The sequence below is a fragment of the Miniopterus schreibersii genome (genome assembly GCF_964146895.1).
Source record: "Miniopterus schreibersii genome assembly, chromosome: 4".
Taxonomy (NCBI): domain Eukaryota; kingdom Metazoa; phylum Chordata; class Mammalia; order Chiroptera; family Miniopteridae; genus Miniopterus; species Miniopterus schreibersii.
Genome location: NC_138105.1, coordinates 17,843,274 through 17,871,229, shown reverse-complemented (window position 1 = coordinate 17,871,229; position 27,956 = coordinate 17,843,274). Strand labels below are relative to the sequence as shown.

The following is a 27,956-nucleotide window of genomic DNA, read 5'->3' as shown; positions in this document are numbered from 1 at the left end:
TCAGTGGTCGCCATTTCACCGAGAAACCCAAGAAAAAAATACAGAACACATTTAAGCTAAAGCCAAGACGTGTTCAGGAAGGCAGTCATCGCCAAGCAAGTTAAAAGAACGAATTAGAAATTCGTTAGCAAAGACATTTTGGAGGGTCAACGGTGGACGTGGTGGTTGGGAGTGAGAACGGATTTGCCCCCTGGAATCAGACATAACAATAGAAATGGCGCAAACAGAAGCACATCGCAAGAAAAGGCAAGTGGCAACTTTAATTCTATTGATGCTTCTGTGGGAGGTGGGATCAGAATTGATTCAGTATTCTGTATTGGAGGAGACAGAAAGTGGCACATTTGTGACCAGCTTGACAAAGGACCTGGGACTCAGTCCCGGAGAGCTGGCCGCGCGGGGAGCCCGGGTTGTTTTCAAGGGGAACAGACAGCATTTGCAGCTTGACGCACAGACCTATGATTTGCTGCTAAATGAAAAACTGGACCGGGAGGAGCTGTGCGGCTCCACTGAGCCGTGTGTGCTGCCTTTCCAGGTGTTACTGGAAAATCCCCTGCAGTTTTTCCAGGCTGCCTTGCGAGTCGGAGATATAAATGACCACGCCCCGGAGTTCCCCGCCAGAGAAATGCTACTAAAAATATCAGAGATTACTACTCCAGGAAAGACATTTCCTTTGAAAATGGCACAGGATTTAGACGTGGGTAGCAACAGCCTCCAGAGCTACACAGTCAGCTCCAACTCTCACTTCCACGTTCTCACCCGCAACCGCAGCGACGGCAGGAAGTTCCCAGAGCTGGTGCTGGACAAAGCGCTGGACCGCGAGCAGCAGCCGGAGCTCAGGCTGACCCTCACCGCGCTGGACGGCGGGTCTCCGCCCCGGTCCGGGACCACCGAGATTCACATCCGGGTCTTGGACATCAATGACAACGCCCCCGAGTTTGCTCAGGAACTCTATGAGGTGCAAGTTCCTGAAAATAATTCCCTCGGCTCTCTGGTTATCACCGTTTCAGCGACAGATTTAGATGCAGGATCCTTTGGGGAGGTATCTTATGCCCTATTTCAAATCGATAACCTTAACCAACCCTTTGAAATTAACGCAATCACAGGAGAAATTCGATTGAGAAAGTCGTTGGATTTTGAGGAATTTCAATCTTATCACGTGGATGTTGAGGCGACAGACGGCGGGGGACTATCAGGAAAATGCTCGATAGTCATCAATGTCCTGGACGTGAATGACAATGCTCCTGAACTGACTATGTCGTCCCTCATCAGCCCCATCCCTGAAAACCTGCCAGAGATGATAGTGGCAGTTTTCAGTGTATCAGATGCAGATTCTGGACATAACCAACAGGTTATTTGTTCTATAGACGATAATCTCCCCTTTCTTCTGAGACCATCGGTAGAGAATTTCTACACCTTGGTAACAGAAGGAGCGCTGGACAGAGAGAACCAGGCCGAGTACAACGTCACCATCACCGTCACCGACATGGGGACGCCCAGGCTGACAACCCAGCACCACATAACCGTGCTGGTCTCCGACGTCAACGACAACGCCCCCGCCTTCACCCAAACCTCCTACACCCTCCTCGTCCCGGAGAACAACAGCCCCGCCCTGCACATCGGCAGCGTCAGCGCCACCGACGCCGACGCGGGCGCCAACGCCCAGCTCACCTACTCGCTGCTGCCGCCCCCGGACCCCGGCCTGCCGCTGGCCTCGCTCGTGTCGGTCAACGCCGACAACGGCCACCTGTTCGCCCTGCGGGCGCTGGACTACGAGGCCCTGCAGGCCTTCGAGTTCCGCGTGCGCGCCACCGACCGCGGGGCGCCGGCGCTGAGCGGCCAGGCGCTGGTGCGCGTGCGCGTGCTGGACGCCAACGACAACGCGCCCTTCGTGCTGTACCCGCCGCAGAACGGCTCTGCGCCCTGCACCGAGCTGGTGCCCAGGGCGGCCGAGCCCGGCTACCTGGTGGGCAAGGTGGTGGCGGTGGACGGCGACTCGGGCCAGAACGCCTGGCTGTCCTACCAGCTGCTCAGGGCCACGGAGCCCGGGCTGTTCGGCGTGTGGGCGCACAACGGCGAGGTGCGCACGGCGCGGCCGCTGAGCGAGCGCGACGCGCCCCGCCACCGGCTGCTGGTGCTGGTCAAGGACAACGGCGAGCCGCCGCTGTCGGCCAGCGTCACGCTGCACGTGCTGCTGGTGGACGGCTTCTCGCAGCCCTACCTGCCCGCGCGCGACGCGGCGGCCGACGCGGCCCCGGCCGACCCGCTCACCGTCTACCTGGTGGTCGCGCTGGCGGCCGTGTCGTCCCTCTTCCTGTTCTCGGTGCTGGCGCTCGTGGCGGTGCGGCTGTGCCGGCGGAGCGGGGCCGCCTGGGCGGGGGGCTGCGCGGCGCCCGAGGGCCGCTTTCCGGGCCCCCTGGTGGACGTCAGCGGCGCGGGGACCCTGTCCCAGAGCTACCAGTACGAGGTGTGTCTGACGGGAGGCTCGGGGAGTAATGACTTCAAGTTCCTGAAGCCGATTATCCCCAACCTCCCACCCCAAGACACTAGCAAAGAAATACAGGAAAATGCCATCTTCCGGAATAACTTCGGATTCAATTAGGAATCTCATCATGATGCAGTGTCTCTGGTAACATCTCTAATTTCCCCAGATAACAGAGTTTGAGATCGTCATGGACAAAAATCCCACCTTCAAGTATGGCCTGGATGTTCCTTTTGGATTTCAGTAGCATGGGGACCAGTATGAGGTGTGTCTTAACGGAGACTTAGGGGCCAGGGAATTCAGGTTCCTCAGACCAACTTCTCCAACTTTATGGGTGAATGGGCTGGTAGAGGCACCGAGGATAACACTAACCTTAGAAATAATTTTGAGTTCAGTTAGGAATCTCATCTTGACAAGACTTGATAAATGATAATATTCACTAATGTATTACTTCCCAACCCTTTCATTCACAGAAAGGGCTTACATGTTCACACATTCATCATTATTGCCATATTTATAGTTATTGCAACCTGTTGAAGTATTTCACATTCTGAATCTCTAGGTGCTTTTGTTGTTCCGTCGGGTTTTCCCCCACATTTGCATGATCATACAATAGCAGAGCAATGACGTATCTCAGGATTTTAAGATTTTTGGAAATCACAAATGTTTTCAGATTCCTGATATTTGAGCTTGTTCATTGATATCTTGTTATGATTAGGAGAATTGTGTTTTATGATTATCAGCATGAGTCTAAGTATTTTAAATGATGGCTTTCAGTTTTAATAATCATTTTCACTTATGCAAAAAATTTTGTGATCTCGTAAATTATTGGATCCCTGTAATGTTGTTTCAAAAAAACTGTTGTGTATTTTTAAGTGAACTAATATTTTAGCTGGATGTTTTCTAAGTTGAGTATTTTCTTTCAAAATTGATAGCATTTAATTAGACCACCTACTATAACTTTAAAGGATTCAATTCCTGTTAAATAGAAAGAAGTAGAAAAATATTGGTAGACTCATGATTACTTTGTTTATAATAAATGGTTTTGAGTATGTAAATAATAATTCTCATTCTTTTAATATACAGTCACATCATTCAAACATATTCAATAAGAAAAAGGAAAGCAAATTAACATTATTATTCCAGCCCTCAGAAATAGTTACCATTAATATTAAGTCAACATCATTCTAAAAGCATTTCTATGAATTCATATAAAAAGGTTAATCAATGGAAACAATGTTATAAAATGGACCCATAATAAATGGCTAGCTTTATGATTAAAACTATCATATTTTATTTGCATATAATGAGACAAAATAATATGAAACTATAGAACTTGCTTAAGCTTAATTAATCCCTAAAGGTTAAAAACAAGATGATCACAGTAACATAACTGCCAGCTTTACAATGAGCAAGTCAGGCCTCCTTACACTTTCATCCTTTTCTCCTCGCCTCACTTTACACTTTCTGTTATATATAGTTAACTTATCAACATTAACAACATTCACAATGTATATAAGAATAGTTCCCATAACTGTTTCGACATTTTATGCTTTAGAAATTTAATTTGTCACACAGTGCTACAAATGTTTCTATTTTATTCAAGTCTGTACAGAGGTAACAACTTTTGAAGCATTTAACTGTTTTTCCATAATATTTACTTCCATATTTCTAAATAATATGTTTATAGAATGCTTTTATTCAAATTTTAGTTTTAGATATTATTTACTTCTTTAGGGGAATGTGTATGCACATGCCCAACCCCCCCCCCCACACACACATTTCTCCTACCCCATCCTCTCTCCTAGCAATATCATACAAAATTCAGTTTTAATAGTGTTTATATAATTATGACTATGTAGATATTGCTTACACCCTAACCTCATGGTGTACTGATATTTTGTTTCTTTTCTTTACCTCAAGTAAAAATTGCCTCATTTTCACTTTACTTTTCCATGTACATATTTTTAACTTTTCCCCATACTATCTAAAGTCCAAAGTTCCTCACTGTATTATTAAACTCATCAAGAAATATTTCCATTCCATTATCTTTTCTTGGAGTCATCCTGGAGCTATTTAGACTCCTGCTGAAATGTATACTATTTGCTCTGTAGACCTATTGCATAGCTGGCAGTTTGGAACTTGCTTTACCTATCATTCTGGGAATTTCTATTGTTTCTCACCTGAGTTTAATTTCATTTTCTGGATTTTACGTCTTCCTGTTTTTTAAAATTTACTCCCTTGAATTCTGAAGAATATTTGGTAATAAATTTATTGAGAATTTGAACATCTGAAAATTTCAGATGTTATAAAACCAAATTTTAATTTTGTTTGGTATGGAATTTAAGTTAGGGATTATTTGCTCTGCTGGTCTTTTGAAGGCATTTCTTGACTTGTCTCCCTGATTACTCTTCTCCAAATCTTTTTGTCTTTACAGATCTATTTATTTTAAACCTTTGCTCTCTATTGCTTAGATGAAGTTTTAGGAGGGAATTGAGATAAACTGGTGTGCTCAAACTGGAATGAAATGCAGTCTGTACTGTCATTTTACCCCAGTTTCCCCTTACCTCAATCATTTATATTTTTTCATCCCTTGTTTTGCTGGATTTAATCATATGTAGTTCTTTAAAGGAGAATTTATAAGTGCTGTATTTCTTGAATTCTCACATACTTGAGGAGTACAATTTAGCTGGGTATAGAATTCTTGAGTCAACTTTTCCTCAGAGATTAGTTGACATCAAATATTACATTAGTTTCTCTATACTGTTCTATAAGTTGGCTAAATTTCATACCAAAGGAGTCCCCCCCCCCCCCCGCCCAATAAGCACTCATAAGTGCTAATGAAATATTTTATAAATTCTTTTCTGTTTTCTGCAGTTACCTTTGTATTTGAGCAACATCTTGGCTAGGTATAAAGTTATTGAGCCATAATTTCTTTCCTTCAGAACCTGATGGACATTTCCATTGTGTTCTAGTATTGAATGTTGATGAGGATAAGTCTGAAACCTATTTTCTTTGTCTGTAGGTGACTTATTTCCTATGCTTGAACTTCATTATATTTCTCAGGTTTTATCTTGATTTTGATAATTTTGTATTATTTTTTCCCCTGGAACTCAGTGTACCCTTTCAATCTGTTTTATGCAGATATTTTCAAGTATGTATTTATTTATATCTAGTAAGTATAAATGGTTTTTAAATCTAATACTTCCAATATGTGAAGTTTGTGTGGGTCAATTTCTGCTGCATTGTTTCTGATTCTTCTCATTCATGTCTTATTTGTTTCTTTGTGTGCCTTATATTGTTAATTACCCTTAAATATTTATTTGTATGGTATCCTCAAAGCCTAGGTTGTATGTTCCATCTTTCAAAACAGATTTTCATTCATTTCAGCCAGGATTCTCGAAACACTATCAGTATGGGACCACCACAAACCAAGTTTATGGCTTGAGGTCCCTTGCAGCTCACTTTATGAATATTCAAAATACAAACACACATGAGGACCAATCTATAGGCAGAATTTCCCAGGCATGGTTTCTTTTCTTTTTTTTTTTTTAATACCAGGCACGGTTTCTTTTCTTTGTCTTCTGCTCAACTTAACACCAGAGATCCTTCTATATAATTCCCTGGAGTTGGAAGGGGGGGGGGGGTCAGGTTTAGATTTGTTGATGTTATACTGTGTTTATATTATGGATGTAGCCCTATGGGGTTCCTTAAAATGGGGAGGCTCTTCCTATAAAATGTGACACCTTTGGTTGGCCCTGAACCTTGATTTATATTTCTTTAATCCCATATAGCCTCAAATTAAAGCCCAAGGGCAAATATTTTCAAACAGTCTGAGGGCATAAGTTTTGTTGTCCTTATACACTGTTTACCCTCTATTTCAGGCTTTCATAAAAAATTGAGCTATTTCCATTATGTTTTTAGCTCTTTGATCTTTTCAAAGTTATTTTTAAAAAAGTCTTGTCCATCATTTTTATTGTTTTCTTCTGAATTAACTATACCATAAGTTTCAGAAATGAGCTCTGCCTAATGTCTTGTCAATATGAAGATTAAATTTTGCCATAGTTTCAATGATATATTAGGCTATTTTTTCTTTGAGTTCATTTAATCCAGTGTTCCATCCATGGGGTAATATGCCCAGACAAATCAATGATCTCCCTTCCCCACTAAAGTATAATCTCTTCACAGAGAGGGCTATTTTCCTATTGCACCTAGAAAAAAATGTGTTGAAGTAAATATAGATGAATGAGTGTTGAGTAAATTAATTAATGAATTTCAGTCTGTTATTTCATCATCTTTGCCTAAGGCTCATGTGAAGGAATGTCATTGGTAAACTCTAATTTACATAGAGAATACTAATTCAAAGGAGTCTGTAAAATCAAGTTTTAATCTTTCCAGGCCCTGAATTTTTAAAAAGTTCATAAAAGGAAGTAGGAATAGCCCTGGCCAATGTGGATCAGTGATTAGAGTGTCAGCCTGCACACTGAAGGGTATCAAGTTTGATTCCCAGTCAAGGACACATATTTGGGTTGCAGGTTTGATCCCCGCCCCCATTAGGAGCATGTGCAGGAGGCAGCCAGTTGATGTCTCTCTCTCACATCCATGTTTCTCTCTCTCCCCCTCCCTCTCTTCTTTCCACTTTATCTGTAAAGCAATGGAAAAAATATCCTCAGGTGAGGATAACAAAAACAAAAAAAAAAGGAAGTAGGAATGGATGACAGATACCATAGCATGGGAAGCATTATTGGTTCAAAGGTTCGTGTCCCAGCAAATGAATTCATTACTTTATTGCTTTGGGGGGGGCTAAACTTTCTGTAAAAAAAGAATTCTTTGAGCTACAAAACACACCACCAATATGAAGAAATTAAATATGCTCTGCTAGTAACTAATTAAATCAGACTATTAATTTGACCGTTTGCTTCTAATGGGCAATGGAGGCTACAAGTGTGGTCTGAATGGGTATGATATACACTACTAATTATACTCAAATATATGTCTCCTCCCCTTATTTATTACTAATACACCTCCAATTTTTTAGCTGCCCATGCGGATATGTGGGCTATAGATTATATTTCCCAACTGCTCTTGTGGCTGGGAGTAAGTGATCTTTTAAATAAGTTATATCCAAAGAGATATGAGCACAAGTGCCGTGGAACGCTTTATGCAAGTAGTCTTTAAAAAGGAAGGCACAGCCTTTCTTTCTCCTACTCGTTGGTCTGGATAGAAATATAGTGGCTGGATATTAGACAGCTATCTAGGACTATGAGGTTAAGGACAAGTCCTGCAGATGGTAAGCAACAAGATGGAACTAGACTGGGTCTCAGGTATGAAGTGCAATTCAGCTACTAGTTTTCTTTTATGAGAGAAAAATGAAATTATTTTTTGTGTAAGCCATTGTTGTTATGGGTTTATAGTTCCAGACTGAAATTATATAGAACATATTTATATATAGAAGTTATATAGAATGTAATTCTTGCTAATATAGTAAGCTTTTAATAAAGTGATATTTAAACTAAGAACCAAAGAATGAAGAGAGAAATTGTGAGACATGCATATTTTAGAAATTAAGGTTTATTGAGAACAGGTAAAACAAAGATTTAAAAAAAAAAAAACACTTGTTATTAATATCAGGTGACAAAATAAGTGATTGCACCTAAGAAATAACTACAGAAATAGGGCCCTTGGAAAATATGAACGTATGCCCGGCCGGGCATGGCTCAGTGGTTGAGCCTCGACCTAGGATCCAGGCGATCGGGGTTCGATTCCTGGTCAGGGCACATGCCCCGGTTGTGGGCTCGATCAATGACTCTCATCATTGATGTTTCTATTTCTCCCTCTCCTTTCCTCTCTCTGAAATCAATAAAGATATATTTAAAAAGAAAAAAAGGAAAATATGAACTTAATAAATGAAAATCTAAATAGAAAGGCTTGAAGATAGAGTTAAGAAAATATCCCAGGTAATATTGCAAAAATATTTAAAAATAGCAAACTGGAGAGGGGGAAAAAACCCAGAAAAATAAAGAAATTAGAGTCTGGCTGGTGTGGTTCAGTGGTTGAGCACCAGCCCATGCACCAAGAGGTCACTGGTTCCATTCCTGGTCAAGGCACATGCCCAGGTTATGGGCTTGATCCCCACCAGAGGGCGTGCAGGAGGCAGCTGATGGATGATGTTTCTCTGTCATGGATGTTTCTATCTCCCCATTTCCCTTACTCTCTCTCTAAAAACAACTACCACCACCACAACAAAAAACACATATTTTTCAAAAAGACATAGGTCTCCAGGTCCTCTCCTAGAGATGATTTTAAAAAGAAAGAAAGAAAGAAAAGAAATTAGAGTCTATACCAGAGGTCCAACATCTGAATTGTAATAATTCCAAAAAAAAGAAAAAAAAAATGTCAATAAAGTAATTCAAGAAAATTTATAAGAGCTGGAGGAAATTAGTTTCCTAGTTGAAAAAGTTTACCAATTTTCCTGTACAATGGATGAAAATAACCTCAAACCAAGACACATTGGTGTTAAATTTGAAATGCTTTGGACAGTGACAACATACTACAACAAGAAATAAAAATACAGGTCACATATGAAGATATAAAATAAGATTCACTTTAGACTTCTTAACAAACACATTGGTTTAGGGAGCTCATTGACAAAATATTTAAAAATTCTGAAGAAAAGTTATTTCCAATCTAATACCTTATAATCAAACTTCTAATCAAGTATGAGGGTAATATAAAAATAATTTATCTTAAGGTCACAACATAATTTAACTCTCATACACCATTCTCTGGAAACTACTGGAAGATATTAAAATGAGAGAGTAACCTAAGAGAGAGGAAGTCTGAAGAAATAGAAAAAAGAAGATCCAAAACAGAACAGAGGTGAAATGAATCTCCAGATGATGTTGAAGGATGATCCCAGGATGACAGTTGTGTCTCAAATATAGACTAATCCAGTTTGGAGCTATATGAGACAGGCGTTTTGAAGGATATCATCAACTCCCCCAACATATATCAATTGGATGAAACTATTGGATGATGTGATCTATTAAGGCCACAGAATAAACAACAAAAAAGAAGAAACAAAACCCTAGAAAAAGGAGACAACCAGAATAAAAGTCAAAGAAAAATTGTAAGAATGACAACAAAGGAAAGTCCCAGAGTGATATCTGTGCAGCAGATGTAGATGTAGAAAATTGATATTTCAGGAGATATTGGAATGATCATGTGGAAAATTGTACTGAGAGGCAGTTGGAAGTATGGGAAGAATAAGTGATATATATAAAGAAAATTAAGTAAATGAAAAATCAAAGCAATTATTAACTTCAAGAAAAAAGTGAGAAAAAGTAATTAGTACACAACAATGCTCTCAATGATACTGAGAGTGAAAGAAGGCATCAAAGATCCTTGGAAGTGTACAAGAGCTAAAACCGAATCCAACATAATAAAGGGTCAACTGATAACATCTAAAATGAATTAAATAAAATATAGCAGAATACAGGTTAATGGCAGAAGAAATAACTGAAAGAGCTAAAAATGGCTGCCTATTGGAAAGGGAACTAAGAAACTGAGGAGGGAATGGGCAGAAAACTACTGTATTTTATTATAAGCCTCTTAGTACTATTTAATTTTTGAACCAAGATTAGATATTATTTTGAAAAAAAGCATTTTAAAAGATAAGTAAAATAAATGTAAGTCTCCCTATGAATAAGGATTTAAAATACTAAACATTAATAAGAATAGGGCTGTATCTAAAAAGAAATAATATAACGAAAGCATAATAAATTTATTAAGTGTTTTTTAAATGAATGGTTTCAAAAAATAAAATACAAATTACTTCAAAGAAAACAGCCTGTATAGAGTAATAACCAAAGTAAAATGGAAAAGAGTCACAGATTTACCACCAGTGAACCCACAAACCCCAACCCATTTTAAAGGCAAGTTGTAATTAAGCATGTAGAAACAGATGATATGAATATAAAAACTATTCTGTTGCATAAAAATAAATGGAGCTCTGGCTGGTGTGGCTCAGTTGGTTAGGTGTTGCCTGGTGCACTGAAAGGTTGCCAGTTCGATTCCCTGTCAGGGGGTCAGGGCACATGCCCGGGTTGTGGGTTCAATCTCTGGTAGGGGCAGCCAATCGATGTTTCCCTCTCACATCAATGTCTCTCTCTCCTCTCCTTCCTCTCTCTCTAAAGAAAATCAATAAAATATATATTTTTAAAATAGATGGAAATGTTCCATATCCATTCTATGAGGCCTGATAGTTTAACACCAAAACCATAGATGTCAAACACACACAGGTACATACACAGAGTAACGTGGGCCAGAAAAGTCCTAAAGCAATGTTGACACATCAAATCCACTTTTGCATTAAAGCAATAATACGTCATGGTTCACTATCATTATAGCAAGAACTTGAGAATTAAAGAGCTAAAGAATGAAGGTACAATTTCAACAAATGTCAAAAATTATTTTAAAATATGAAAGAATAAAGAAAAGGAAGAAAACTTGCTTAATCCAAAAAAGGAACATTTACCCCAAGTCGAGATCAACCCTCATAGCTAAAATTGAAATACTAGGAGCACTTTCACAAAGGTAAGAATGATCCACTTGCTATTGCTAATTTAAAGAGTATTTATTGCATACCCTTGGAGATGCTAGCCATTGAAATTATATATGAACAGTAATTTAAGTCATTATTACCTAAAGTGGGTGAAGGTTGGGGTACAGAATGTGTTCCAGAAAATATCACGGGTAAAGAGTGAAGACCTTGAAACCAGAAGGATTACTTAATTCACAAGGAACCGAAAAAAGACCTGTTACTCTGCAGTATGAACGGAATTATTCTTAAGCAGTTAAAAAAATAAAGGTTGACTTTTTGATGAAGACTTCATTTTCTTATATCGTCTTTACTATCAGTTTTAAAAGCAGAAGGTATGTGTTTTTAAATTTTTTCTCCTGATGGGGATTCAGAGTTTAATTTCACGCCCCCAGATTAAGGAAAACAACCTATTTATTTTCCTATGACTTCAGATTATAAAAGGAGAGGACGATGTAAGTACTAGCATTATTGTGACCATTTGAGGAAAAAGATGGAATGAAACAGCAAAGGTCCCGGGGAACATAAAATCACTGCTGCTGCTATTTTTTTTAACCCCCTATCTTTTTGTTCTATCCTTGAAAACGGGAAAAACATCCACAAAACGCAAGGTGGCGCTGCTGGCTAGAGAGAGGGAGAGAAGACTTTACAAAGGATGTTGCAGATTCCAGTGCAAGGGGAAAATCTGGCCAGCCAGAAAGGTAGAGGAAAGGAAACGGTGCTAACAGGAGTTGGGGAAAGGTGGGGAACCCTCCCCACAAGCATTGCCATTATAAGATCACTTCTAAGGATTCTGTTGCTGCCATTTCTGAAAGCTGCGTGGGACCGAGCGAAGGTGGTTTTGAAAGACTGATGAAAGGAGGAATGGAGGCCAGCGTGGAGCGCGCGGTGCGGGAAAGGCAAGTCCTATTTCTTTGTGTATTTCTGGGAGTGTCTTGGGCTGGCGCGGAACCGCTTCGGTATTTTGTGGCGGAGGAAACCGAGAGAGGCACCTTTCTGGCCAACCTAGCAAATGACCTGGGGCTGGGGGTGGGGGAACTGTCAGCTCGGGGATCTAGAATCGTTTCGGATCAGAACACACAATTTTTACTACTCAATCCGCTTACTGGCGATTTACTTCTAAATGAGAAATTAGACCGAGAGGAACTGTGTGGTCCCACGGAGCCCTGCGCTCTGCCTTTCCAGTTGTTACTGGAAAAGCCTTTTCAGATTTTCCGTGCTGAACTCTGGGTCAGAGACATCAACGACCATTCTCCAGTGTTTCTAGAGAGAGAGATTCCTTTGAAAATATTAGAAAGCACCACTCCAGGGGCGGCATTTCTCCTAGAAAGGGCACAGGACTCAGATGTTGGAACCAACAACTTGAAAAACTACACCATCAGCGCCAATGCCTATTTCCATATTAATGTGCATGATAGTGGGGAGGGGAATATCTATCCGGAATTAGTACTGGATCGATTGCTAGATCGAGAAGAGGTGCCTGAGCTCAGTTTAACACTCACTGCCATGGATGGCGGCTCTCCGCCCAGATCCGGGAGCGCCCTGGTGCGCATCCAGGTTCTGGACGTAAATGACAACGTCCCTGAATTTGTACAGTCGCTCTACAAGGTGCAGGTGCCGGAGAACAGCCCCGTCGGCTCCCTGGTTGTCTCCGTGTCCGCTAGAGATTTGGACACGGGAAGTAATGGGGAAATAGTTTATGCATTTTTTTATGCCACTGAAAGAATTCTTCAAACGTTTCAAATCAATTCAACATCTGGCAGCCTTCATCTTAAAGCCGAATTAAACTATGAGGAAATGCAATCTTACACATTAACTATTCAGGCCAAGGATGGCGGAGGGCTCTCTGCAAAATGTACGGTGGTGGTTCAGGTGACAGATATAAACGATAATCCGCCGGAACTGCTCATGTCATCACTTACTAGCTCAGTTGCAGAAAACTCAGCCGAGACTATCCTGGCTGTTTTTAGAATTAGAGACAAAGATTCAGGTAACAATGCAAAGATGCTGTGCTCCATCCAAGACGGTCTCCCCTTCGTCCTGAAGCCATCAGTAGAAAATTTCTACACCCTGGTAACAGAGAGACCGCTGGACAGAGAAATGAGATCCGAGTACAACGTCACCATCACCGTCACCGACATGGGGACGCCCAGGCTGACAACCCAGCACCACATAACCGTGCTGGTCTCCGACGTCAACGACAACGCCCCCGCCTTCACCCAAACCTCCTACACCCTCTTCGTCCCCGAGAACAACAGCCCCGCCCTGCACATCGGCAGCGTCAGCGCCACCGACGCCGACGCGGGCGCCAACGCCCAGCTCACCTACTCGCTGCTGCCGCCCCCGGACCCCGGCCTGCCGCTGGCCTCGCTCGTGTCGGTCAACGCCGACAACGGCCACCTGTTCGCCCTGCGGGCGCTGGACTACGAGGCCCTGCAGGCCTTCGAGTTCCGCGTGCGCGCCACCGACCGCGGGGCGCCGGCGCTGAGCGGCCAGGCGCTGGTGCGCGTGCGCGTGCTGGACGCCAACGACAACGCGCCCTTCGTGCTGTACCCGCCGCAGAACGGCTCTGCGCCCTGCACCGAGCTGGTGCCCAGGGCGGCCGAGCCCGGCTACCTGGTGGGCAAGGTGGTGGCGGTGGACGGCGACTCGGGCCAGAACGCCTGGCTGTCCTACCAGCTGCTCAGGGCCACGGAGCCCGGGCTGTTCGGCGTGTGGGCGCACAACGGCGAGGTGCGCACGGCGCGGCTGCTGAGCGAGCGCGACGCGCCCCGCCACCGGCTGCTGGTGCTGGTCAAGGACAACGGCGAGCCGCCGCTGTCGGCCAGCGTCACGCTGCACGTGCTGCTGGTGGACGGCTTCTCGCAGCCCTACCTGCCCGCGCGCGACGCGGCGGCCGACGCGGCCCCGGCCGACCCGCTCACCGTCTACCTGGTGGTCGCGCTGGCGGCCGTGTCGTCGCTCTTCCTGTTCTCGGTGCTGGCGCTCGTGGCGGTGCGGCTGTGCCGGCGGAGCGGGGCCGCCTGGGCGGGGGGCTGCGCGGCGCCCGAGGGCCGCTTTCCGGGCCCCCTGGTGGACGTCAGCGGCGCGGGGACCCTGTCCCAGAGCTACCAGTACGAGGTGTGCCTGACGGGAGGCTCGGGGACCAACGAGTTCAAGTTCCTGAAGCCAATTATTTCTGATCTGCAGCCCCAGAGGACAGGGAGGGAAGTGGAAGAATATCCAGCATTTCGGAATGATTTGGGTTTCTGATAAAAAATCAAGAATAAATGGGAGGAATGTGTCAGTGAATACATTCCTAGGAAATTTATCATGTGTTGTCTGTGGATAGGGGTTTCACATTATTTCAGGCATTTAAAAAGTCACAGTGTAAATTTCTTTACACAGAAAAGGGGACGGCTTTATCCCTAAGCCTCTACGAAGCATGGAATGCATGTGTCTATTTCATCTCTAACAGTTATACATTGTGCTCAGTCTATTACATGATAAACTTTGTTTGAGATGTTGTAAATTTCATTGTCTTCAAACTTTATTGCTTTTTAATTTTCTGAGTTGATTTCAGTGTTGAAGATGTATACCTATCCTAAGTTTTAGAAGCACAGATTATGCAGTATCTTTTAAAGCTTTTTAAAAAGTACTTACTATATACCATGCACTATTTTAACATTTTTAATCTTAGAAGTAAACCTATGAGAGAAGGTTTTATTGAAATGACCAAACAGATGTTCACAGAGGTTCTGTAAATTCAGTAAGATCACCAACTGATAATGAATGGCAGAGCTATCCTTGCTAAATCTTTCTGCCACTTGGACTTTGCTATGATGTTATACTCTTTTCTATCATTAGATATCACATTGCTAGTTTCTCCATAATTAAGGAGAAAAAATATTTTTCTCTTATTCATATTCCTGTTTAGTCTTTTCTATAATTGAAAACAATAGTGTATATATTGGCATGTGGTATTTTCTTATAAACTTATAACCCAGTTTTTCTGAATTATTTAATTATTATTATTAAATCTCTGACCTAATCAAATCTCAAATAAAAAAATGGAAAGATCACTTTGTGCTTTTTTTTCCTTGTTATCTGAACATATGACCTTCATTTCACAGAAAATATTAATGACCCTGAATACAAATATTACATAATTTTGATTTCTGTAGTTTATTAATTTCCTCACATTGTAGTAATGTTTCTACAATAGTCCTTACTTATCTTTTAAAACACATTTCCTTCCTTTAATTTCAAAGAATTTTTAAAAGCTAATTCAATATGCTACAGTGCTGGATCAGGAAAGCGTAAGAAAAAGATTAGTTTTAAATATATATGTAATATTAAAAAGAAACAAATTACAATTAAATTACTTAGAGATGCTGGGGGGTTAAGGAGAAGCTTTGTTTGTCATAATAATCTGTAACGGCTTTTTCTAAAACATTGTCCAGATAATTTTTGCATAGATGTATTCAGAATATATTATAAATTAGTGCTGGTAACTCTTAAAATAGTGCCCTTACTGTGTATTACTAATAGGATATAGTCTAAGGACAAAAAAACTCACAGCAGTAAAATTATAACTTGTTTTCAAAGTGTTGGGGTAAAATTATCCAGTTGTTTTTTTTTTTTCCCTCTTTGAACAAATAGATGATATAGAAAAGGGGAGGAGGGAATTTTCCACAATGAAATAAATGTAATGTGTGGTGAATCTTGTTTGAATTTTGATTCAAGCAACTGTGAAAGAATTTGAGAAAGGTTGAATATAGATTCATATTAAATAATAGTAACCTAATTTCTTAAGCATGGTATAGCACTGTAGTTGGTTTTTTAGGTTATAAAATGTTAGAGGTATACAGTGAAGTATTTATGGGTAAAAATTTAGTTTGTCTGGGACATGAGAATGTTAGGGAGATAAACAATTATGGCAAAATATTTATAATTGTTGAAGCCAGTTATGAGTACCTGGACGTTCATCATACTATTCTCCTTCTTTATGGTTTTGAAGTTTTTCAAAATAAAAGGGTTTTTTTTTTTTTAATAATAAAAAGACACTGTAAGAAGAGAAGTGGAGTTATCAAAAATAGGACATCCTTCTGAATACAGAATCACCACTGCTGTCACAGGTTACACCTCTATTAGATGAACTCTCCAGCCTCTCCTTGTTTCATCATTTAACATGGTAACTTCTCTCTGAGCTAGTTTTGCTCATGCATTCTTCTACCACGTGACTATTGGGTGTTCTTCTAGTCGTGGCAATGGACTCGTGCAAACTCAGCTACCTGGTAGCATCAAATTACATGCCGTGTGTGCGTGTTTATAAGGTTAATCTCTCTCTGCCTCGGATTCCTTATCTGTAAGGGGAGAAGTCACAGCAACCCCATGTAGTAGGTACTATTATAATCTCCACTTTACAGATGAGAAAACTGAGGCAGAAGTTAAATAATTTGTACAAGGTTCCTGAATAGCTAATAATTATTCCCACAGTCCATGGCAATAAAAGTATATTCTGAAAGATTTCTATGTTACTCCAATTATATATTTTAAATATTTTCCTGCATCTATTCTTTCTTCTCAGCCGGGCTGTTACATAAATGTTTTTGCTGCAAACTCAGCATTACTAAAGGGTAAAAAGTCCCTACTAATGGTCCTCAGACTACTGTCTGCACCGTAAGGTCCAGGGCTGGTAAAGTCTGTTGTAATCTGTACAACGCAGGCAGGAGTTAAAGGTAGCGCGTCCGCGTTCGTCCTGGCAAGTGTAATATCCTGAGAGGCCGCGTGGTGGCGCTGCAGGATAAGGAGGTACTAACCGGATCCGCCGCTGCGGCCCCGTTAGCAAACAAAACACCCAGCAGAGCCCGGAAGCCCACTGGGAAGCTAGGGTGCCACCGAAGAAGGGCTGGGTCCTCTCAAAAGGACTAGCTCGCTGGAATATTCCTGAGGTATGCTGTGCAATCACCACAGTCTCAGGTACTGAGTTCACAGCTCAGCGGAACCAGCCTCGCGGGAGGCTGTACCAAGCACGGATGATGGGCGCCGGCAGGAAGCTCATTTGCAGACAAAGGCAAGTCCTTTTCTTCTTTCTCTCCTTGGGCTTATCTCAGGCGGGCGCTGAACCCAGGCGCTATGCTGTGCAGGAGGAGACTGAGGGGCGCTCTTTGGTAACCAGTTTAGCAAAGGACCTGGGTCTGGGGCAGAGGGAACTCTCCAGGCGGGGGGCTAGGGTCATTTCCAAAGGGAACAAACTGCATCTGCAGCTCGATCAGGCGACGGGGGATTTGTGGCTAAATGAGAAGCTGGACCGCGAGGAACTGTGTGGTCACACAGAGCCCTGTGTGCTGCGTTTCCAGGTATTGCTAGCGAATCCCTTAGAATTTTTTCAAGCTGAGCTACAAGTAATAGACATAAACGACCATGCTCCGGTGTTTGTGGAGAGAGATATGGTGCTGAAAATATCGGAGAGCAGCCCTCCCGGGACTGCATTTCCTCTGAAGAAGGCGCAGGACGTAGATGTAGGCCAAAATAATATTGAGAACTATATGATCAGTCCCAACTCCTACTTTCGGGTCCTCACCCGAGAACGCAGCGACGGCAGGAAATATCCAGAGCTGGTGCTGGACAGAGCCCTGGATCGCGAGGAGGAGCCTGAGCTCAGGTTAACACTCACCGCCCTGGACGGCGGCTCTCCACCCCAGTCCGGCACCGCTCAAGTCTACGTGGAAGTCCTGGATGTCAACGATAACGCCCCTGAATTTGAGCAGCCCTTCTATCAGGCTCAGGTCCCTGAGGACAGTCCCATAGGTTTCCTGATTGTCAAGGTCTCTGCTACGGATGTAGACAAAGGAGTCAATGGAGAGGTTTCCTATTCACTTTTCCAGGCTCCAGAGGAGATTAGAAACACCTTTGAGCTCAACCCCGTGACCGGAGACATTCGACTGAAAAAACAACTTGATTTCGAAGCAGTTCAGTCCTATGAGGTCAATATCGAAGCCAAAGATGCTGGAAGCTTGTCTGGAAAATGCACCGTTCTGATTCAAGTCTCGGATGTGAACGACAACGCGCCAGAAGTCACCATGTCTGCACTTAGCAGGCAGATCCCTGAGAATTCGCCTGAGAATGTGGTTGCAGTTTTCAGTGTTTCCGATCTTGATTCGGAAGAAAACGGGAAAATAAGTTGTTCCATTCCGGACAACCTACCCTTTCTCCTAAAATCTTCCTTGGAAAACTTTTACACCCTAGTAACAGACAGCCCGCTGGACAGAGAGAGCCAGGCCCAGTACAACGTCACCATCACCGTCACCGACATGGGGACGCCCAGGCTGACAACCCAGCACCACATAACCGTGCTGGTCTCCGACGTCAACGACAACGCCCCCGCCTTCACCCAAACCTCCTACACCCTCTTCGTCCCCGAGAACAACAGCCCCGCCCTGCACATCGGCAGCGTCAGCGCCACCGACGCCGACGCGGGCGCCAACGCCCAGCTCACCTACTCGCTGCTGCCGCCCCCGGACCCCGGCCTGCCGCTGGCCTCGCTCGTGTCGGTCAACGCCGACAACGGCCACCTGTTCGCCCTGCGGGCGCTGGACTACGAGGCCCTGCAGGCCTTCGAGTTCCGCGTGCGCGCCACCGACCGCGGGGCGCCGGCGCTGAGCGGCCAGGCGCTGGTGCGCGTGCGCGTGCTGGACGCCAACGACAACGCGCCCTTCGTGCTGTACCCGCCGCAGAACGGCTCTGCGCCCTGCACCGAGCTGGTGCCCAGGGCGGCCGAGCCCGGCTACCTGGTGGGCAAGGTGGTGGCGGTGGACGGCGACTCGGGCCAGAACGCCTGGCTGTCCTACCAGCTGCTCAGGGCCACGGAGCCCGGGCTGTTCGGCGTGTGGGCGCACAACGGCGAGGTGCGCACGGCGCGGCCGCTGAGCGAGCGCGACGCGCCCCGCCACCGGCTGCTGGTGCTGGTCAAGGACAACGGCGAGCCGCCGCTGTCGGCCAGCGTCACGCTGCACGTGCTGCTGGTGGACGGCTTCTCGCAGCCCTACCTGCCCGCGCGCGACGCGGCGGCCGACGCGGCCCCGGCCGACCCGCTCACCGTCTACCTGGTGGTCGCGCTGGCGGCCGTGTCGTCGCTCTTCCTGTTCTCGGTGCTGGCGCTCGTGGCGGTGCGGCTGTGCCGGCGGAGCGGGGCCGCCTGGGCGGGGGGCTGCGCGGCGCCCGAGGGCCGCTTTCCGGGCCCCCTGGTGGACGTCAGCGGCGCGGGGACCCTGTCCCAGAGCTACCAGTACGAGGTGTGTCTGACGGGAGGCTCGAGGACCAACGAGTTCAAGTTTCTGAAGCCTATTGTGCCCAATTCCCAGGGACATTACCCTGGGCCAGAAAAAGAGGAAAACCCCAACTTCAGGAATGACTTTTAGTAATAAGTGACAATAATCTCTTATTACAAATCTTTAAAAGTGGTAAGCTCCAGGTGATGGTTTTTCTGACAACCTATTATGAATTTCTAAATTATACCAAGCAATTTTTCTTATATTATTCCTTTATTTTAAAGAATGGTATCTTATCTTTTCTTCATTATTATAAAAGATAAGTGGTCCTAAAACTTGCCTGTCAAAAGACTGATGAAGTCAATAATGTACAAACCCTTGTTCTGGAATAGCTTTGAATATATTGGGGGGGGGGGGGAACAGTGAAAAGTTAATTCTATATAATTGCCTCTGTTTTCTTGAGATTGAGTTATTAAACTTTAACCCATTAGTTATGTAGGAGGAGTAAGGCACTAACACTCCCGCCGAGGCACGCCTAACCGGGAAGCACAGAGAACTGGCACCAGGAGAATTTGGCTCCTGTTTTATTCTGCCCTACTAGTACTTACTGCTCATATTGGTTTTTTTCTTAAAATGTTATACTAATTGTGCTTCCTTTCATTAATATATTAGTGCTGGTTTTAATTTAATTATTAAAATTGCTTTCCATTTAGTTTCATTGATGTTCAAAGGTGGGGGTGGGGAGCCACACAGTATTTATCCAGTGAGATGAAATAGCATAGCAGCAAATTTGGGTTTTCCCATTTGAGAAACAATGGGCACCTGTGACAGAAAAATGCAGTGGCAAGCTAACACCCATTCATCTTTTCTGCTTTCTAACAGATCCCAAATTCCACTTGGGGCATTAGTTTGCTTCACAAGAATACATGTTGCCAACTTCCTTGGCAGCTACCTGGGAGCATTTGACTAGGTTTTAGTGAAGGAGATGCATATACAAATGTTGTGGAAGACTCCTAGAAAGCTGTCTAAAGGGAGGTGACTCAGGTCTGAAGGGGTTTCTTTTCATCCTGCTCTAACTAGTTCTTGCTGCTTAGAATGCGTGAGCCATGGCTGGAACACAGTCCACCCTGGTGGGCCATGAGGCAACAATAAGAATGGAAGTAATGGATGAAGACAGGCAGTATAGAATAAACTTAAGGAGAGAAGGGTCCCTGATGATCACAGACTCATTATGTTATACCTGGACTGCCTGCTTCTGAACTTTTTATTTTTACTTGAGAAATAAAGGAACTTCTATCTCGTTTAAGCTACCACCATTTTAGTTTTGTGGCCTCCAGGAAATCCAATCTTAATGCTTCAACATTAAGAACTTTCATTAAAACATTGCATATTAAGTAAAATGCACAGATCTTAAGTGTATAGTGTGAGCTAACTGATCTGTTTTAAGCTCTTATTTCTTGAATTCCAGTTTAGTTAAAAGTGCTTTACATTAATTATCTTTTGAATCCTCAATATGCCAAACCTTAAGGGAGTTGGCTTAGTGTCCCCTTTTACATATGAGAAACTGAAGCTAACAAAGGTTAAGTAACTTGCTTACAAGTCTGAGTAATAAAAGGAAATATCTGAAATCTATTCTAAGTCTACTTGAATTGAGTACCCCAGTTTTTAACCCATGTGCTATATAAAATGGCAGGTATTAACTGGTAGCATTGTCTTCCTAAGAAAGTGAAGTCCATCTATCCCATGAACTGAACTATGTAGAAATGTAACTTTTGGTCCATAGTTTGTATTTGTTTCTATACCGATGGCCACACTGCTCTTGACCAATAAACAAAATTCTTATAGAAGCACTGACCTAAGGTAGATCAGGCACCACAATTGATCTTCATTATAAATGAATCAGCCCAAATATCTTCCTGTACATTCTCAACATATCATCACATTTACTATTCAGAAATGAATGCTCTGAATAGGGACTAGAAGTATCGTATGGTTGTATTTCTTATACTATCCCTTTAGTCTTTTTCTATCATCCCTAAAATATATTTTCACTTCTTTCAGAAAGTTGAAATTTGCTTTATTATATATATGTCTTTGTAAGTCCCTTATTCAGACTAAATATACTGTATCCATTTTAGCATAGCATTTATTTTAAAGCAGTTGTATTCTGTTATCAATCCTAGATAAAATAATTTTAGAAAAGTATATGCAATGTTGTGGAGGAATTTTTATCACTAAATAATTTAGAGATTCTGGAAATGTAATAGGGAAAAATGATAGGTTCCAGTTATTTTGTGTTAAAATTAACCATAGTTTTCATCAACTCCTTTTAAAAAGTTGGCTGAAAAAATGTCAGGGATCATAAACAACTTTCTTCAGCATTTTCTGTGATAATACTATTCTTGTAGATTGATAAATTTCTGTTGATTCAGCTACTGAGTGCATGAGGATCTATGTTTGTATTATGTATTAGATTTCTATTGCTGCTATAAAAACTACCACAAATGTAGTTGCTTAAAACAATAAAAATGGCCCTGGCATATGTGTGGGTCAATAGTTAGAATGCTGGCCCATGGACTGAAGGGTAGAGGGTTTGATTCTCAGTCAAGGACATGTACCTGGATTGCAGGTTTGATCTGGGCCTGGCTGGAGTGCCTTGGGGGGGGGGACGATCCATGTGTCTCTGTCACATTGATGTTTTGTGTGTATGCTCTCTCTCTCCCCTCCCTCCCTCCCTTCTAATCTCTCTGAAAATCAGTGGAAATAATTTATCCTTGGGTGAGGATTAGCCAAAACAAACAAACAAACAAAAACCAATAGAAATGTATTACCTTATAGTTCTATAGGTCAGACCTCAACTATGTGTTTTACTGGGCTAAAAAAATCAAGGTGTCAGCAGAAATGCATCCCTTTTTGGTGGCGCTAGAGGAGAATCCATTTCTTTGTCTTTCCTAGCTTCTTGATGCTGCCTACATTACTTGACTCATGACGCCATCATTCCACCTTCAAAGCCAGCAGCATTATATCTTTGACTATTCTTTTGTAGTCACATCTCCCTTTGAACCGTAACCAGGAAAGGTTCTGTTCCACCCACATAATCCAGGGTAATCTTCTGTTTATAAGGTCCTCTACTTATTTATATCTGCAAAGTCTCTTTTGCTATGTAATATAACATATTTACAGATTTGGGGAATTAGGGTGTGGACATCTTTGGGTGAGTGACCATTATTCTGCCTACCACAGATTGGCTGCTTGGAGGAAAATTACCAGTCTAGTAGTACCACTTGTGGCCAAAGGAAGACACACAGGTTTTTATACCAGTTTAGGCCTTATTGATTAGGTGCTTTAACCCCAGACAAGGTAATTAACAAACTTCTAAAAATCACTAACAAAAACACCAAATGAATAAAGATATCATAAATCTTCACTGAAATTCAATTCAAATATTATAAATGGAAAAATGGAGCAAAAGAATACAAATCTGATAAGAGACTTCTATCTGTTTTATAAAGAGACAGATGGCCCAGTTTAAAAATGGGTGAAGATCTGAATAGACATTCCTCCAAGGAAGATATGCAGTGGCCAATGAGCACATGGAAATATGTTTAGTATCATTACTCATCAAAGAAATGCAAATAAAAATCATAATGAGATACAACTTCACACCCACTAAGATAGCGGAATCAAAATGTCAGATAACAGCAAGAGTTGGGAGGATGTGGGAAAACTGGAATGCTGATGCACTGCTGGTGGGAATGTAAAATGGTGCAGCTGCTTTGGAAAACAATCTGGCAGTTCCTCAATTAAACAGATATGTTATATGACCTAGCAATTCTACTCCTAGAGAAATGAAACTATATGTCCACACAAACACTTGCATATGAAAGTTTATAGCAGCATTATTCATTGTGATACAAACCACAAGAAGTAATAAATTGCATTCTATATTTAAAAAGTGGAAACAACTCAAATGTCCATCAACAGAGGCATGGATAACTAAAGGTGATGTATCTATACAGTGGACTATTATCCTGTCATGAGAATGAAGTATTGACACATGCCACAACTTGGATGAACCTTGAAAACATGCTAAGTGAGCCCTGGCCCATGTGGCTCAGTTTGTTGAGCGTCACCCTGTGCCAAAAGGTTTCGGGCTCTCACAATGATGTTTCTCTCTCCCCCTCTGACTTCCTCTCTCTTTAAAAAATCAATAAAAACACATTTTAATAAAACATGCTGAGTGAAAGCAGCCAGTCACAAAAGTCCACATATTGTTTTATTCCATTTATATGAAAGTCCAGAACAAAGAAGTCAGAAAGTACATTAATGGTTGATTAGGGCTTGAGGCAGGAAGGATGGGGGGAAGGAGGGTGATAGCTGAAGAGTATGGGGTTTTGAGATAATGAAAATGTTCTAAAATTGACTGTGGTGATGGATTCATTACTCTGTGAATATACTAAAAACCACTGAATTATACACTGTAAATGGGTAAATTGCATGGTATGCAAATGATATCTCATTAAAGCAGTTTTTAAAAAGAATAAAACAAATTATTTGTGTCATGATAATTAAAAAAAAATCCCAAGGCATAACCTTGAGACCTTCCTATTTGGGAAATGTTTTTCCAATAATTTGAAAATTGCAAAACCTCACAGCTTTCAGGCTTAGATGTTGGAAAGAAGAAGTGACCTACTCTTTAATAAGGTATTAGTTAAACACTCTCCTTAGAACCATTACTGGTTGCAATCCTGCAGTATCCACTTATTTGTAATTCTACAATATATACCATGAAAAATCTGTACATGTGAAACTGTTACATTGTTATTTGGAAAAAGTTTGCTCCTAAATCTATGTCATTTTCAGCTTAAATGTAATTATTTTATTTAATCATTATCCCTCAACAGCTTTAAGCAGTAACATGTGACAGTTTGCCCTTTGTACTCCTCCTGTGCAACAACACAGAGTTCTATCTGAACACACCAAAACCACACAAAAAGTTCTGTATGAACAGACAAAAACCACGCGAAAACAGAACTCAGTGGTTAATGTTACAGAACGCAATTTGCGCGATTTGTTCCATACATTGGGAGAATTTTGTATCCAATGTTAAACCAGAAAGTGTAAGACTTAGTGAGAACGCGTGGTGGCGCTGCAGGTTAAATGATGGAAAACGGAATTGCCTGCGCCTCTCCCGCATCCAGTCACACAGCTTCACACTGCCCGGAAGCTGAAGAACAGCATTCTCAGCCAGAGCAAAAGTGAGTGTGAAACCTCCTTAAAACTCTGTTTTCGGCATAGTTCTGCCATTCTGGGCTGCGGGGACAGGCTGCTAGGATCTTGGGTGTACATACAGGAAGCTCCTGTGAACCAAATTTTCAGAAAAGAGCAATGGAGATTGGAAGGATGCGCAACTGGAGACAAAGGCAAGTCCTTGTTTTCTTTGTTTTGCTGAGCATGCCTGGGGTGGGCGCCGATTTAGGGCCTTATTCTGTAGTGGAAGAAACAGAGAGAGGATTCTTTGTGGCAAATCTAGGAAAAGACCTGGGATTGGGGTTGACAGAGATGTCCACCCGCGGGGCCCGGATCATTTCTCAGGGGCACAAAGACCATTTGCAGCTCAAGGTTCAGACCGGGAATTTGCTCATAAATGAAAAACTAGACCGGGAGGAGCTATGCGGTTCCACTGAGCCTTGTGTACTACATTTCCAAGTGCTAATGGAAAATCCCTTAGAGATATTTCAGGCTGAACTAAGGGTGGAAGACATAAATGATCATTCTCCTGTGTTCAGTGAAAGAGAAATGATTCTAAAAATACCAGAAAACAGTCCTCTAGGAACAGCATTTCCCCTGAGTAATGCTCTGGACTTGGACGTAGGAAGCAACAATGTTCAGAACTATAAAATCAGCCCCAACCCTCACTTTCAAGTTCTAACCCACAATCGCAGCGATGGCAGAAAATACCCAAAGCTGGTTTTGGACAAAGAGCTGGATCGGGAGGAGAAGCCTGAAATCACATTAACCCTGACAGCGCTGGACGGCGGCTCTCCGCCTCTGCATGGGAGCGCCCAGGTGCGCATTGAAGTGGTGGACGTCAACGATAATGCCCCTGAGTTTGGGCAGCCACTCTACAAGGTGCATATTCCTGAGAACAGCAACGCAGGCTGCCTGGTTGTCACCGTCTCTGCCAGCGACATAGACAGTGGAATCAATGGAAGAATAGTATACTCGTTCTTTCAGCCTTCAGATGATATTAGCAAAACTTTGGAGGTAAATCCGATGACAGGAGAAATTCGACTGAGAAAACAGGTAGATTTTGAAACAGTTCGGTCTTATGAAGTGGACATCAAGGCCACTGATGGGGGAGGTCTTTCAGGAAAATGCACTCTTCTCCTGCTGGTGGTGGATGTCAATGATAATGCCCCAGAAGTGACCGTGTCTGCACTGACCAGCCCCATCCCAGAGAACTCGCCTGAGATTGTAGTTGCTGTTTTCAGTGTTTCCGATCCTGACTCTGGGGACAATGGGAAAACTATTTCCTCCATCCAGGAGGACCTTCCTTTTCTTCTAAAACCTTCAGTCAAGAACTTTTACACGTTGGTAACAAAGAGGGCATTAGACAGAGAAGAAAGAGCCGAGTACAACGTCACCATCACCGTCACCGACATGGGGACGCCCAGGCTGACAACCCAGCACCACATAACCGTGCTGGTCTCCGACGTCAACGACAACGCCCCCGCCTTCACCCAAACCTCCTACACCCTCTTCATCCGCGAGAACAACAGCCCCGCCCTGCACATCGGCAGCGTCAGCGCCACCGACGCCGACGCGGGCGCCAACGCCCAGCTCACCTACTCGCTGCTGCCGCCCCCGGACCCCGGCCTGCCGCTGGCCTCGCTCGTGTCGGTCAACGCCGACAACGGCCACCTGTTCGCCCTGCGGGCGCTGGACTACGAGGCCCTGCAGGCCTTCGAGTTCCGCGTGCGCGCCACCGACCGCGGGGCGCCGGCGCTGAGCGGCCAGGCGCTGGTGCGCGTGCGCGTGCTGGACGCCAACGACAACGCGCCCTTCGTGCTGTACCCGCCGCAGAACGGCTCTGCGCCCTGCACCGAGCTGGTGCCCAGGGCGGCCGAGCCCGGCTACCTGGTGGGCAAGGTGGTGGCGGTGGACGGCGACTCGGGCCAGAACGCCTGGCTGTCCTACCAGCTGCTCAGGGCCACGGAGCCCGGGCTGTTCGGCGTGTGGGCGCACAACGGCGAGGTGCGCACGGCGCGGCCGCTGAGCGAGCGCGACGCGCCCCGCCACCGGCTGCTGGTGCTGGTCAAGGACAACGGCGAGCCGCCGCTGTCGGCCAGCGTCACGCTGCACGTGCTGCTGGTGGACGGCTTCTCGCAGCCCTACCTGCCCGCGCGCGACGCGGCGGCCGACGCGGCCCCGGCCGACCCGCTCACCGTCTACCTGGTGGTCGCGCTGGCGGCCGTGTCGTCGCTCTTCCTGTTCTCGGTGCTGGCGCTCGTGGCGGTGCGGCTGTGCCGGCGGAGCGGGGCCGCCTGGGCGGGGGGCTGCGCGGCGCCCGAGGGCCGCTTTCCGGGCCCCCTGGTGGACGTCAGCGGCGCGGGGACCCTGTCCCAGAGCTACCAGTACGAGGTGTGTCTGACGGGAGGCTCGGGGACAGATGAGTTTAAATTTCTGAAGCCGATCATTCCCAATCTTCCAGTCCACGACACTGGTAAGAATGCAGAGGAAAGTGAGAACTTTAGGAATAGCTTTGGATTCAACATCCAATAAAGATTTTTATTTTAAACATTTAATCTTTTATTTTTCTTGGCAAACTGAGGATACTGAGGTGTCTCAGGGGAGGTTCAGGGACCAGTGAGTTAAAGTTCCTAAAACCGGTTATCCCCAATCTTGAATTCTGGATTATGGCGTGTAAGTGGAAGAAAATCCCTGCTTTTGGAATAGCTTTGGGAATTATTGATAGGAACCTATTTAATAATGTAACTTCGAATACATTTTGTCAACTAAGTTGTTTTTGCTCACCACCAATAGGGTGCTGTTTAATTTTCTCCATTTAGTTCATCCTCAATTTCCAATTTGTGCTGAACTTCAGAAATTTTCTTTCCCTCATTCTTTAGCCCAGTGATGTATTTCTCATTAGAATCCCAGTGGATGAAATAGGCTTTACCTTAAAAATGGATATCATTAAATTTTCCCACCCTACAAATGCCATTATTGACTTTTTATTTAAATACATTTTTCAGTTTAATTCTCCTTTTCTAGAACTTCAATTATTGAAATACTCTGCTTGTTATCTGTATATTTATTTTCTGATACTTCTATTTTCCTTTTGAAGCTGATATATTTTTTGGTTTGTCATCCTCACTTTTTATTATACCAATTTTCTGAAATTGTTACTTTTTAAAAAAGAAGTTTTATTTTCCCTGTATTAGTGCCTGCCAATTTAGTATATAATATTTCTGTTATGATATGATTAAATGTCGAATCAGCTTTATCTGAAAATAAGAAACAGCATTGTAAGATATTAAATGCGTATATATATGTTTAGGTCTGGAGACCAAAAAAGCAAGGTTCAGGCATTTCACAGCAGCATATAGAAATATTTAATAAT

The 27,956-nt window shown here is 43.5% G+C and overlaps 2 protein-coding genes across 3 annotated transcripts; both read left to right on the top strand.

The window, feature by feature from the left end:
- The first annotated feature begins 26 nt into the window (after positions 1 to 26).
- Positions 27 to 27,198, top strand: LOC308555977 (protocadherin beta-6-like). Of its 2 annotated transcripts, XM_081134853.1 has the most exons (2): positions 131 to 2,489; positions 27,003 to 27,198. In XM_081134853.1, the coding sequence occupies exons 1-2, from the start codon at positions 215 to 217 to the stop codon at positions 27,113 to 27,115; spliced, it is 2,388 nt and encodes a 795-aa protein (XP_080990979.1). In that variant the 5' UTR covers positions 131 to 214; the 3' UTR covers positions 27,116 to 27,198. The 2 variants fall into 2 exon arrangements, with proteins under 2 accessions (XP_080990978.1, XP_080990979.1); XM_081134852.1 differs by lacking the exon at positions 27,003 to 27,198 and having other exon boundaries at positions 27 to 3,527.
- On the top strand, positions 11,829 to 19,542 carry LOC308555573 (uncharacterized protein). Its single transcript, XM_081134001.1, has 2 exons — positions 11,829 to 14,329; positions 16,906 to 19,542. Exons 1-2 carry the CDS (start codon positions 11,931 to 11,933, stop codon positions 19,478 to 19,480), a joined length of 4,974 nt encoding a protein of 1,657 aa, XP_080990127.1. The 5' UTR covers positions 11,829 to 11,930; the 3' UTR covers positions 19,481 to 19,542.
- Positions 27,199 to 27,956: the final 758 nt, after the last annotated feature.

Excerpts from the sequence above, each read along its gene's own strand:
- LOC308555977 (XM_081134853.1), top strand. The coding sequence starts at position 215 with ATGGCGCAAACAGAAGCACATCGCAAGAAAAGGCAAGTGGCAACTTTA. Across the intron at positions 2,490-27,002 it reads TCTGACGGGAGGCTCGGGGA|ATGAGTTTAAATTTCTGAAG; the intron begins GTAATGACTTCA and ends GCTCGGGGACAG.
- LOC308555573 (XM_081134001.1), top strand. The coding sequence starts at position 11,931 with ATGAAAGGAGGAATGGAGGCCAGCGTGGAGCGCGCGGTGCGGGAAAGG. Across the intron at positions 14,330-16,905 it reads CGGAATGATTTGGGTTTCTG|CAAACAAAACACCCAGCAGA; the intron begins ATAAAAAATCAA and ends CGGCCCCGTTAG.